The 13,634-nt window shown below is 38.5% G+C and overlaps 1 protein-coding gene across 7 annotated transcripts in view; it reads right to left on the reverse strand.

The window, feature by feature from the left end:
• LOC108709808 (formin-like protein 3) overlaps nt 1–13,634 on the reverse strand; it is a 67,988-nt gene that overhangs the window by 27,476 nt on the left and 26,878 nt on the right. For all 7 annotated transcript variants that reach the window (XR_005965895.1, XM_041584366.1, XM_018249979.2 and 4 more), the window contains 3 exons: nt 6,294–6,377; nt 4,571–4,651; nt 3,238–3,314 (listed from right to left, as the gene is read on the reverse strand). Coding sequence is in view for 6 of the 7 variants with exons in the window: in XM_041584366.1 (XP_041440300.1) it covers nt 3,238–3,314; nt 4,571–4,651; nt 6,294–6,377 (242 nt within the window). In the remaining variant the exon portion in view is untranslated. The remainder of the gene's footprint in view (nt 1–3,237; nt 3,315–4,570; nt 4,652–6,293; nt 6,378–13,634) is intronic.

Consider the following 13,634-nt stretch of genomic DNA (forward strand, 5'->3'; position numbering starts at 1 on the left):
CAGGATTTGAAAAAGGGTAACTTGGCAAACAAGTCCTTTGGGAGACCACTATACTGACATGATACATGTAGAGTGTAGATGGCAGGAGGGTGAAAGTGCTGCAGTTGCAATCACTTAAGGGATTTATGTATGAGTAATAAAATCAAAAAGCCTGGTGTGAGGCCATTCTATGATTTGGAAGGCTTAGCACAGTCAATTTGAATTTGTGGCATATCTGTTCACGACATACAAAGTGCAGTGCGGTTCTTAAACTGCACAAATCAGATCTGCGGTCTCCCTTGCACATATGACTCAGGTCTCGGACTCAGCTCAGTTAAGAAAATAAATACATGCGTGCAAAAGGTGCAGTTTTGTATTGTCTCACAATAATGATCTAGCAGCTTCATTCAGAGGCTTATTGAATGTCAGTTCAGTAGAGCTCAAATGCCCCAAGAAGTCCATAATAAAGTCCCTGTTTGGTTTCTATTTTTCTGCTTTAAAAGCCTAATGCACAGCTTCTCGATGCCCTTTCACTCTCACAAAACAAGGGGGCTATTACAGAACAGCTCAGCAAAAGAAAAAAAAATCGGGAACATTTCAAAGGTTTCCCATCAGTCATGATAGAACAGATGCAGATTCATTAAACGAATATGCCAGTTATTTGGCTTTTTTTTATAAGGGATGAACCCTCCTCCACCCCCCAGGGTTCCTGTCACAAATGAATCGAAACAGCCTGTCGCAAGCTGTAAAAGACAGCTTCCATTCATATCAATGACAGGAGGTGCAAGAGGAGGGCAATATGGTGTTTTGTGCCAACTGATCTATGCAGTCGAGAAAATCTGTAATGTGAGGGTAATGGCATTTTGCTCACCTCTTCCGTCCAGCAGAATACAGCCTCAGACCAAAGCCTGCTCTCTATCTGACTCCCCTGCTTAATGGTATTTGGTATTCTACCTTCTGATTGGATGCTACAGGGCCTTGGCAAACTAAAGGTGGCCATACATGATAAAAGCTGCCAATACAGTCCTTCCAGCAGCTTATTAGCCAATGCATTGAGCCCTTCTACTGGCCTGATTGACCAATTTCTGTCTGTAAATACTGCTTTCAGTTTCAATTGCATTTATGAAAAAACAGCATATGGGTGGACAGACCCTTTAAGAATTAACTGTTTGAAGAGCTATATGTGTACAGAAGTAGAAGATGTATGGAGTGCTATTTGTCTGCAGTGACACCTACTCAACAAATATGCTGTTATGCCTCATTTGCACCCAAATGTACACTCGAATGTGTAATTTATAGAACTACACGTATGGGACCTGTTATCCAAAACGTACGGCATCTGGGGTTTTGCGGACAAAGGGGGGGGGATCTTTCTGTAACTTAAATTTCCATACCATAAATACTAATAAAAATCTAATTAAACCCACTAGGATTATTGTGCCATCAGTAAAAAAAAATACACTTTATCTTAAATAGGTTCAAGTACAAGGTACTGTTTTATTACTACAGTGAAAAAGGAAACACTTTTTTAGAAATCTGAATTATCTGATTAAAATGGATTCTATGGGAACGGTCCTTCCCGTAATTTGGAGTTTTCTGGATAACAGACTTCCAGATCCTATACCTGTGTTCCGTTTTATAACTATTAGCCCAGGTTTTCCTGGCAAAGAAATATTCGCTGGATACTGTGTGTAAAAAGAATATACAGGAGTGCATCAAAATCCAGGATTCTGATAAATGGCAACGTTTCTTCTTTAGAACTACGTCAATTCTAGTTTCCTGGAATTATGTTGCTCAGGGAGCCAAGGATGCTTTTTCAATCACAAGAAATGAAATGTAAGCGAAGAATATACATCCACAGACACTAGATAAGTTCCCCTTTTAATAGGAGCACTTATACACAAGGGTCTATTACAGGGGAGTAGGTGCTGTGCCTCCCTTCAGATCTCCATTCTGTCACACACACGCACAGAAGATTTGGCATATGACTCAGGCTGACACAAGAACTGCTGGGCTCTGGCTTTTCCTCTCCCAGGCCAGTGACCCGCCTATTTCCTGTCTGCAAGATCTCCAGTCCCCCACCACCTCCTGTTCATTTCCTGTCTGACTGCATGTTCTATTTCAGGGGATGCTTTCGGCTGACGTATATTGAGATGATGGCCCAAGTCCCACCTAGAGGGATGTCAAAAGTATCTTTTCGCCCCCTTTTTTTATCGGCTTCTGTATATTTCCTTGCCACTGGATTCTTTGATTCAGATGAAAAGCACATGTGGCTGAGCTCCTGGGGGCTGAATCCTAATAAACCATTTTTATCATTCAGTGAGTTTTGTTTTTTTCAAAAACTCACGCAGTTCATGGTTACGGTTAGAAAAATTAACTTAAAGTTAAACATAGGAAGCCAGAAAGAGAAGAAAGAGAGTTGCTCTTCAGCTTAACATTACAGTTTAACATTACAGCGTGTGCTTTTCTAGGCAAAGGTTTAGCAGAGTTTCCAATAAAATTCTGTGCATACCCACATTATTTAAGTAGGATTAAAGGAAAAATCATCTTTACCAATTTGCTGTCATAAAAAGGTATGATGTGTAAAAATGTTTTTTCCCTACAGTCAGCAAAATAACATGTATATTCCCAGGAATACAGAAGACTGAGCATGTTGAGCTATGACCTCAAGTTCTGGGCCATGATGTTTAATTAATTATATACATCCTCTCTGCACCAATCCGTGACATAGGTGATAGTGCCAGTTCACACTGAGCTGTGAGGAGAGTGAAGTCTAAACAGCAATCCCAAACATGGAAGATATCGTCTGCAGGAAATATGTCTGTTCCTGTCTCTTGTATTTCCGTTTCAGCTGCTACCTCATTCGGATTCCTGCTGCACCAGCACCTGACTTCAGTGTCCTATCAGTGTGTGACTCACTGTGCACCGCTGTACAATGGAGGCTAACAGTCTGCTTAAAGGAATTGTTCAGTATAACAATAAAAACTGGGTAAATAGATGTGCAAAATAAATAAAAAGGGTCCAATATAAAAGTCCAATATAATTAGTTAGCCAAAAATGTAATGTATAACGTCTGGAGTGACTGGATGTGTAACATAACAGCCAGAAGTATACAGGCACCTGTTTACAAAGGATGTCGGTTTTAAAAAAAAAAAAAAATTACACTATTTATATATACTATAGATAGACTGACAGACAGAGAGACAGACACAGCTGCAAATCTAAGTATTAGTCAAAAAGAAAGTGCTTAGTTCTCACCCAATATGATTGGTCCGGAGAGAGATTTCCAACTCACGAAGAACTTTAGTGGATTCTTGTACTCGCCTTCTAAATTTCTATATGAAATAATGATACAATGTTACAAAGATTTGCAAAGATCTCTTCCTCACTCCTACTCCTTTCAGATTGCATTCTCTTTGGGCAGCAGCAGGGCCCTCTTTACCTTATGATGTATCAGTTGTTTTTTGATTACTAAATGTATACAGCCATTTATTCTACGTATAGACACAATTGTGGCGATTCTGTGCCCCTTGCAAGCTGAGGCGGCTCTTGCGATACCGCCCCCCCTCACTCCCAGTGATTAACGTTCTTGAGCAGGAGTGGCAATTGCGCTCTTTGCACTAGAAGATCTGGAATAATAACTGGAAATATGGCTCTTAAAGTTACCAGGAGTGGCTTTTTGCTGCTACCTGAGGCGAGTTTCTCAACTTGCCTCATGGCAGCAGCACCCCTGCACACAATTATTGCCCGGAACTGTGAAATATGTTGCCAATGAATAAATACATGCTAATAATAATAATAATCTTCCACACAAAATAAAAAAGGCAAATAAATGGCCATACTTACAGAATTAGCTTTATACCAGACTTTCTACCACTGAACAGTTTAGGCACCTTCAAGATGCTATACTATTGTCTGGAATCGAACTAGCAATTTACTGCAGTGTTGCATATTGGATTTTTCAGAGGTCTAAACATTCTTCTGTATCTTGTTTGTATTGTTTACCTTATAACTGCATGATAATTGATAACTATAATGCTAAACATCTTTCAATCCAACAAATGCTGGCAGCTCTGATTGTGTAACAATTGGCATTCTACAAATGTACCAGAAGATATTCCACTGGTTATCCAGAATGCTTGGGTTCTTATAACGGATCTTTCCGTAATTTGGATCTTCTTCTTTTAGTCTACTAGAATATTAAATATACCCAAAAGGATGGTTTTGCTTCCAATAAGGATCAATCACAACCTAATTTGGATCAAGTACAAGTTACTGTTTTATTATTACAGAGAAAAGGAAATTATTTTAAATACTTGGATTATTTGGATAAAACAGAGTCTATGGGAGACAGACTTTCCATAATTCTGAGCTTTCTGGATAATGGGTTTTTGGATAACGGATGCTATCCCTGTACTGTGAACATATCAGGCTGATACAGGCTGTATGCAGAGTACTGATGCACTGTACTAGCTGGCATCTGTACCTAAAACAGACAAAGAACATGCAGCGGTGCTATCAATAAACAAGGATATACTCTGGCAGATGAAAAACGATATAGCATCACCCAACAATAAAGAAAACGCATTACCTTTCGTGTTACGCCAGGGTCTAAAAAAGACTGTAGTTTCTGGATATAAGTATGCGGTGGATTTTTCACTTGAAATCGCTCCTGAAAAATATAAAAATCTGATTTATTGTAAAAGCATCAATGAAAACAGTGGGCATGAATCAAATATAGCAATAACATTCTAATTCTTTATTCGAATAATCTGAATCATGACATTATAGACAGCAAATCCCATTTTACTTTCAGTGAAAGAGTAATATGGAGAACTTAAAAATTCCAAAGATATCTGTTGCCAGTTGGGAATGGATAAACATTTTTATTCCACTTTGTTAGCTGGTAAGAGATTGTAGAGAGCAAATCAAGCACATGTAAGGGCTTAAGCACACGGGCAGATTCGGGGAGATTTAGTCGCCTGGCGACTAATCGCCTCTTCTTCGGGGCGGCAAACTCCCTGAACTGCCTTCCCCCTGCCTTCTGCCTGCTAAAACGAAAAATCATCTTTGAAAGTTGCCTCACAACTTTGGGCGACTTCGGAAATCAAAGCGCCGTGAGTGCATTGCTGCAGGCGATTTTTTCATTCTAACAGACGGAAGGCAGTGGGAAGGCAGTTCGGGGAGATTGGTGCCCTGAAGAAGAGGTGATTAGTCGCCAGGCGACTAAATCTCCCCGAATCTGCCCGTGTGCTAAAGCCCAAAGTCAAATTATTTATACATTAAGTTTAAAAGCTGTATTAAAATATATCCTGGCCAGGACAAGCATATCTTTAACAAAATTCAGCTTTTGTGTTCTCCCAAAATTACTTTCCCTGACCATAAATGGTGTCAAGAAAGGGTGATAAATAAGGACAAACTTGCTTCAAAGTTACAACAATGCTATTTTTTATGTGCTTCTTGCATGTGTGCTTCTTCCAAGCAATGCAAGATTTTCTTGGGAAAACGCACATGCAAGGATTTATGAAGTTATTTTTCTATATATACATTCATGCAGATTTTTAAACCCACAATAACATACAGGTATGGGACCTGTTATCCAGAATGCTCGGGACCTGGGGCTTTCTGGATAATGAATCTTTCTGTAATTTGGATCTTTATACCTTAAGTCTACTAGAAAATCATGTACGTATCAAGTCTGTAATTTGGATCGTCTTCTTTTAGTCTATTAGAACATTAAATAAACCTAATAGGCTGGTTTTGCTTCCAATAAGGATTAATTATATCTTAGTTTGGATCAAGTACAAGGTACTGTTTTATTATTACAGAGAAAAAGGAAATCATCCTTAAAAATTTGGATTATTTGGATAAAATTGAGTTTATGGGAGACAGTCTTTCTGTAATTCGGAACTTTCTGGATTACCGGATTTCCAGATAACAGATCCCATACCTGTACTGATTTTAAAATGCATGTGAGTTTTAACCTCCATTTGTGAAATAAGTTGAGCATTGTTTCCTATTTCTGTTTTAATAATTTTTTTTGTTGCTTCCCACTTTGGGTTACCAGCAGCCCTGTAAGTTAAAGTTTCACTGACCACAAGAGCAAATTAGTGGTTCACTTGAACCACCTCACAAGCAGCAGACTGCTTAGATATCATCAATCCAATCATCATCAGACATCATCAATCCATTTAAGCCCTTCTTCAGGTATAAAAGACCATTTGCCCTCTACAGACAAGAGTCTAGCTATTAGATGCTGTGCATGTTTTGTGGGCTTCTCTAAACACAAGCTGGATAAAACCCTCAAGCCATACCTGGTCACAGATAAGATCCCACTTCTTTTCGTTATCATATTGCCGCAGGAGCCGTGCCTTATCTGGAGGAAGGTTCATGGAGCTCTAAATGAAAACCAAATCCAAGAATTACAATTCTTTTTCACAAAAAACAGAAAAAACTTATTAGTGTCACTATATTATATATATAATGCATGCTATTATACCATAATGCATAATGCTATAGTTAAACTGAAAATGTGACTATAAAAATGGCCATACAATCATGTAGGCAGGCTCATAGCAACGGAGGTATATGCTCCAAGAATTATATTACAAATAACTAAAGTTGGCCATACATGGGCAGATAAAAGCTGCCGACAGACTGCGTCGGCAGCTTATTGGCCCGTGTATGGGGCCCCCTGACGGGCTTCCCCGATCGAGATCTGGCCAAAAGTCGGGCAGGTCTCGATCAGATGGGACTAAAAATCCAGTCTGATCGAGGCCGCATCTATTCGTTGATGCGGTCCCGCAATCCGACCGCCGGTTCCCATTCGTTAGGATCCGATCATTGGGCCCTAGGGCCCACGATCGGATCAGACCGATATTGCCCACCTCAAGGTGGGCATAACGGAGAGAGATCCGCTCGTTTGGCGACATCGTCAAACGAGCGTATCTCTCAGTGTATGGCCACCTTTACTTGTTTCATTCTGTACATCCAGTCACATACCCACCTACAAACATGGAAGGTGAGAATAAAAGGGGCAAGTGCAACAGAAAGTTAAAGGAACAGTAAAACAAAAAATGGAAATGTTTTAATGGAATGACAATGTAATGTTCCGGTGCCCTGCCCTGGTAAAACTGATGTGTTTACTTCAGAAACACAATTATAGTTTATATAAACACACTGCTGTGTAGCCATGTGGGCTGCCTTTCAAGCACAGGATACACAGTAGATAATAGATACGTTCTGAAGAATTCCATTGTATACTACAGAGCTTATCTGTTGTCAGCTGTGTATCCTGTGCCTTTTCTCCTTTTTCAACTTTGAATGGCTGCACAGCAGCTTTTGTATATAAACTATTGTAGAGTTTCTGAAATAACACACCAGTTTTACCAGTGCAGCACATTATATTTTCATTGTTTTAAAACATTTTAAATTTTTGGAGAAAAGAGAAGCAAAAAGTGGGCAAACAAAAACAAAAGTTCATAAAGGGGATGAAAAAAGTAATAGAAAAGAGGGTGGAGGAAACTCTTAGTGGAAAACAGGGCACAAGGTGATAGCAGTTCAGAAAAAGTGCATACATCAATATATGGCAGCGGGAACACAAAGCAAAGAAGAAAAAAAGGAAAGAATTAATTCAAACAATTGTGGATTGTGAATACAAAGAGCACGGCAAAAAAAGCAAAGCCACAGATCTCACTATATGCCTGTCCTGTGCACATCACCAATCCATTTAAAGGTAGGTCAGGTAGCCTAAATGAGGAAGACACAGGCCAAGCTTAGTACAAAGTAATAACCATTTATCATCAAGGGTATCTTTCAGTTTAAAAAAAGCTTACTTAGATGTGTAGCTGTATATAGCCTATTCAACCTTGGAGCAAACCCCTATTTCAGCAGGAATTCCTAAGTCTCATCTGACAAAAGCAATGAATTAAATCGCTAGGTCTGTTCACTGGGCTGATGCTCATTTTATAAATAAAAACAAAAAACACACACACACAAGGCCATGTAGGTTTCTATGTGGAGCTGCACATCCATCTTACCTTGCTTTCCCAAGTGCTGAGAGGACACTCACCCCTTTGACCCTGCAAATTATATAGTGAATAAAGTACCCCCTATTGAAAATATAAGGATACTGTAAGTCACCGAGGAGTTCCAAGACCATATAATGAGGCCAAAGGCTTGCAACTCTGAGGAGATTTATAATATCTTTCCTTGCCTTCCTCGATGGGACAACGACAAAACTGCATCAATTCCGGAAAACCGGAAAACTGGGGGTTCTACTGTATAACCGTTGACATTACTAAGTACCATTTATAATTTACATGATATTCTGGGCTCTTGTGCATTATATACTGTACCTACACACTACTCTCCGCCTACATCTGCAAAGGCCCACTCTGAGTGTACAGGCTCTTAAAGGGGACCTGTCACCCACATATAAAAAGCTGTATAATGAATGTTCTTTTCAAATTAAACATGAAAAACAATTCTTTTTTTTCCTTAAAAACATCCATACCTGTTATATACATTATTAAAATTCTTAGCTGTCAGTCATATATTACTTTCACTTTCAATTCTACACTTCCTAGACATCCCTATACTCCACAAATTCACCATTCTGCCGCATAAACAGGAATTTGGCATGATGCATAGCTTGCTTTAGTTACACCCACAAAATGGCACCTGTCTGCTTACTGGGACTATGAATTCTAAAACAGAAGAAACAAGATTTAAATAGTTTAGTGTAAGTAAAGTTAATTTTGCTTGACTAAAATCATATTATAGGATTTGGAATGATTTCTTCAGGTGACAGGTCCCTTTTTAATGCAAGTCATACTCTTTACTACTTCTAAATGGCCAATTCTGACTTTAAATCAATATACCGTACACACTCTTTTTTATCACATTTTACTAGTTGAGGTACCCATCGTTTCAACGCAAACAAAAGATTTTGTGGCTGGCACTCACAGATTCCCACAAACAGACAGAGTAAAATAAATGTAAATTTTACTTAAACCATAGTAGAGTATAGCTTTACACATTCTATGACAAGCACTTACTCACGGGTAACACCACTACTTTCCAAAGTAACATGACAAGTATTGTTTTCCCACCAGTGAATTAACTTACCGCCAATGGAAAAAAAAAGGTTTTGCAGCCTGAGGTAGCATAGATTTACCGTGGTCACAAAACATTGTGTGTACCATTGTCCTAAGGAGTAGTAGAGGACATACTCCCAGATAAAAGGATGGTCCCTGAATTATAGGGATGCACCGAATCCAGGATTCAGTTCGAGATTCGGCAGGATTCAGCCAAATCCGAATCCTAATTTGCATATACGGGAAGGGAAATCGAGTGACTTATTGTCACAAAACAAGGAATTAAAAAATGTTTCCCCTTCCCACTATGCAAAGTAGGATTCGTATTCGGTTCAGTATTTGGCCAAATTTTTCTAAAAGAATTCGGGGCTTCAGCCAAATTCAAAATAGTGGATTTGGCCCATCCCTACTGAAAATGTCTGTTGCATTCTGTGCCCAAAAATGAAATAACAATAAAGACAAGGGCCATTCAAACAAAGAGCTCAAAATTAGTTTTTTTTGTTTTTGTTTTTTAAGAGTGCCAGTCTGTATAAAGGCAGCCTACAGACTCACTGACAGTTTTGGCACCCTACCTGCAAACTGATAAGGGGATTAGGTAAATAGGAAGGCCTGGAACCCTGTTACTATGATCCAGGACACTGGGGCTAAGGCTAAATGCCTTCATATTGGTTAAAAGACTGTGACTGCATGTGCTTTCCATTTTTACGCTGATTTATTAATAAAAGAGAAAAATGATCTGCAATATACAGACTCCCCACAAACTTTGACATCAAACCCATCGATGTATCATAGGAATAGTTAGCACAGAATTGGTTTGCAGGAGATATTTGCAGTTTTTGTTGCTGCCATTGATGCATTTTAGAGATACGCCTAACACAGGGAAGGAAAGTGTAATTTACGGCAGACAAGAAGATATTTACTTTTGTCTAATCCATGATTTTACTCCTCTGCCTCAGTGAAAAGCAGTTTACTCCTCTGCCTCAGTGAAAAACAGTTCTGTGCTTCCCACACACTTACTGAATATTTCACAGATAGCGACTCCCCAGCGTGCACTATATATTATGTGTCATCCCGGGCAAGCAAGCAGTTAACTGTTTGCAGCTCTGTGACAGCCACCACTTTCCAGACTTCAACCTCTTAAAGGGGTTGTTCACCTTTAAATTGACTTTTAGTATGATGTAGAGAGTGATAATCTGAGATGATTTGCAATTGATTTTCATTTTGCATTAGTTGTGGTTTTTGAGTTATTTAGCTTTTTATTCAGCAGCTCTCCAATTCACACTTTCAGCAATCTGGTAGCTAGGTTCCCAATTACCCTAGCAACCATGCATTGATTTGAATGAGATATTGGAATATGAATAGTAGAGGCTTGAATAGAAAGATGAGTAATAAAAAGTAGCAATCAAAGTGAAGTAGCCTTACAGAGCATTTGTTTTTTGATGATCCCCATTTGAAAACTGGAAAGAATCAGAAGGCAAATAATTGAATATCTATAATAAAAAAACATAATGAAGACCAATTGAAAAGTTATTTCGAATTACCCATTCTGTAAGATACTAACTTAAAGGTGAACCGCCTCTTTAAAGTGAGGATGCAACAACTGGTATCCTAATTTCTAATTTTACATGCCTTACTGCGAAACGCCTGAATAACTGCTAAGTGTTGAGGATATTTTCCCTGCAACTGAAGCTCACTGGAGACACGGAACTAAAGTTTTACTGTTTTTCTTGACAATATAAAACAAATGGTATAATGCTACTTTCACGTCATTTATAAATGGTTTCACTACACAACTTTTAAATATACATTTATTACAACTTTTTATTGGTTTAAATGTATTTTAGATGTAGTTGCTTTAGCAGTATTTGTTTGTCATTTGCTATTCGCTACACTGCTCGTTCTGACTCTTGAAACAATGTACAGGTATGGGACCGGTTATCGAGAATGCTCGGGATCTGGGTTTTTCCGGACAACTGATCTTTCCATTTGGGTCTTCATAACTTAAGTCTAGACTCGAAACTCATGTAAACATTAAATAAACCCAAAAGGCTGGTTCTGCTTCCAATAAGGATTAATTATTTCGTAGTTTTGATCAAGTACAAGGTACTGTTTTATTAATACAGAGAAAAATGTCATAATTTTTAAATATTTGGATAAAATGGAGTCTATGGGAGATGGCCATTCCGTAATTTGGAGCTCTCTGGATAAGTGGTTTCCGGATAATCCTATACTTGTAGTAGAAGCTAGATTAAAAGAAGCCATACAGTGGCCAGACCTCTAGGTATGTGACTGATTGGATAACTTATATCGAGCTGATATAAATGTCCAGACTATGCAATATGGTTAAAATCATTCCAATTGCCCAATCAGATCTGGGAATATATGGCAAGGATAATGGAACTATGAAGCATGCAAGGCATTGTGGTAATTGGAGCCTTGGCTTTGATAAATTGTTTCAAGAGTCAGACACAGCGACAGTGCTTTCAGTTTCAATTACATTTCCAACTTTACAACCACCGAACATTTGTAGTTTTTTTAAAACAAACAGCACACATTAAAGTTTAAATTAGTATATAATTATAGCTTTTTCTTTTTTTAACTATAGTTTTCTCTGTTTCAATTCAGATCTCTTTTTTTTCAGTAAAGACTATTGTGACTCACTTTTAAGTGGACTGAGTAGAAAGCACCACAAATTTCAATGGGCAAGTTATTAAAGAGATACTGACACCAGAAATTAAACTCTTTTTTACATCTATCATAATATTGCCTTTGAAAGCTACTTATAACTTTGCCATAACGTATTTGCACAATGCCTTTACATTACGGGCCCATTTACTTAGCTCGAGTGGAGGAATAGAAGAAAAAATACTTTGAATTTCGAATGGTCGAATATGGCTACTTCGACCATCGAATGGGCTACTTCGACCTTCGACTACGACTTCGAATCGAACGGTTCGAGCTAAAAATCGTTCAACTATTTGACCATTCGATAGTCGAAGTACTGTCTCTTTAAAAAATACTTCAACCCCCTAGTTCGCCACCTACCGAGGCCAATGTTAGCCTATGGGGAAGGTCCCCATAGGCTTCCTAAGCATTTTCTGATCGAAGGAAAATCCTTCGATCGATGGATTAAAATCCTTCGAATCGTTCGATTCGAAGGATTTAATCGTTTGATCGAACAATTATTCCTTTGATCGTTCGATCATAGGAATATCGCTAAATCCTTCGACTTCTATATTCAAAGTCAAAGGATTTACATTCGGCAGTCGAATATCGAGGGTAAATTAACCCTCGATATTCGACCCTATGTAAATCTGCCCCTACCTGTCTGTATGAGGGGGCTGCCATATTTGTGCAGCAGGAGTCTGTTAACATTAGAAACTCTAACTGACAGATTAAGAAGGGACAGTCAGGTTGGCAAAACAGTCAGGTTTAGGAACTTCAGCTAACAATAACTTACAAAAACCAACCTGCAAAAAAAATCAACATGACCTATAGGTAACTTTTAATATACTTTCATATTTTAAAAAGTCGTTTTTTTAGTGTCATTATCCCTTTAAATACATGTATACAGCACATTATCTGGGGTGATGAGACAAGGGGTTTCCAGATCAATATTTTTGTGTAATTTAGATCACCAGACCTTTATGGGGGACTGTAATATGTTTTGTTAGCGAAAAAAACCAATCGCAAAGGCCACTGCAAACTTTTGCGACCAAGATTTTCAATGTTTGCATCCTTTTTGACCGATTTCAGACCTCAGTAACTTCCTCTAAGTTTGTGAACAAATGGCGTTTGCGAACATGTGCAGTGTATGTAATAAAATTTCGCAACTGCAAAGGAGTTTTTTGTGACAAAGTATTTAATGAAACTCCTAAGAACGTGTTCCTGCTAACCTTTGCTTAGCGATAACGAGTGATATTATTTTTCATTGTTAGCAATGCTAAACCTTTGTAAACACTTGTGATTTTAATTACATTCCCCCTTATGGCTATGAAAACAAAAACATTAAGCATTACATAAAGCCAATAAGATTGTTTTGCAGCTTAGTTACCATCAAGTACAGTACCATCAAATAACTTACAGTTTTAGATTGTAAGCAGTATTGAGCTCTTTGTCTACCATCAAGCAAAGAAGCACAATGGTCTCTCCAATGCCTACTGGTCTAACACCTCGTTCATAAAAAGAGAGCCAGGAGCTCTGCTTGGCACAAGAGCTGAGAAATCTACCCTCCAAAATGCATAATATCCAGCCAAATCAATCACATACCCCAAAATTCCCAGGCAGCATAATCAGCATCTCACAATTCCCTCTTCCCAATACAATGTGGTTGATGGGGGGAGAAAAAGACTTCAGTAAAGTTTATGGTTCTTTTAGTTAGAACCGAAATCAGTTAGATGAAATCCGCTGGCTGATTTCAGCCTTCCATGGACAGCAGCCTCCTCTCTTTTCCACATATGATTCTGGATAAAGGGTCCCATACCTGTACTTCCTTTCTGACTATAAAGAGGGCTTAGTTTGCCTTTAATTGTTTAGCAGCAGGGACTGAAGCATAAA

This window comes from Xenopus laevis, chromosome 2S, assembly GCF_017654675.1.
Source record: "Xenopus laevis strain J_2021 chromosome 2S, Xenopus_laevis_v10.1, whole genome shotgun sequence".
Lineage (NCBI taxonomy): Eukaryota > Metazoa > Chordata > Amphibia > Anura > Pipidae > Xenopus > Xenopus laevis.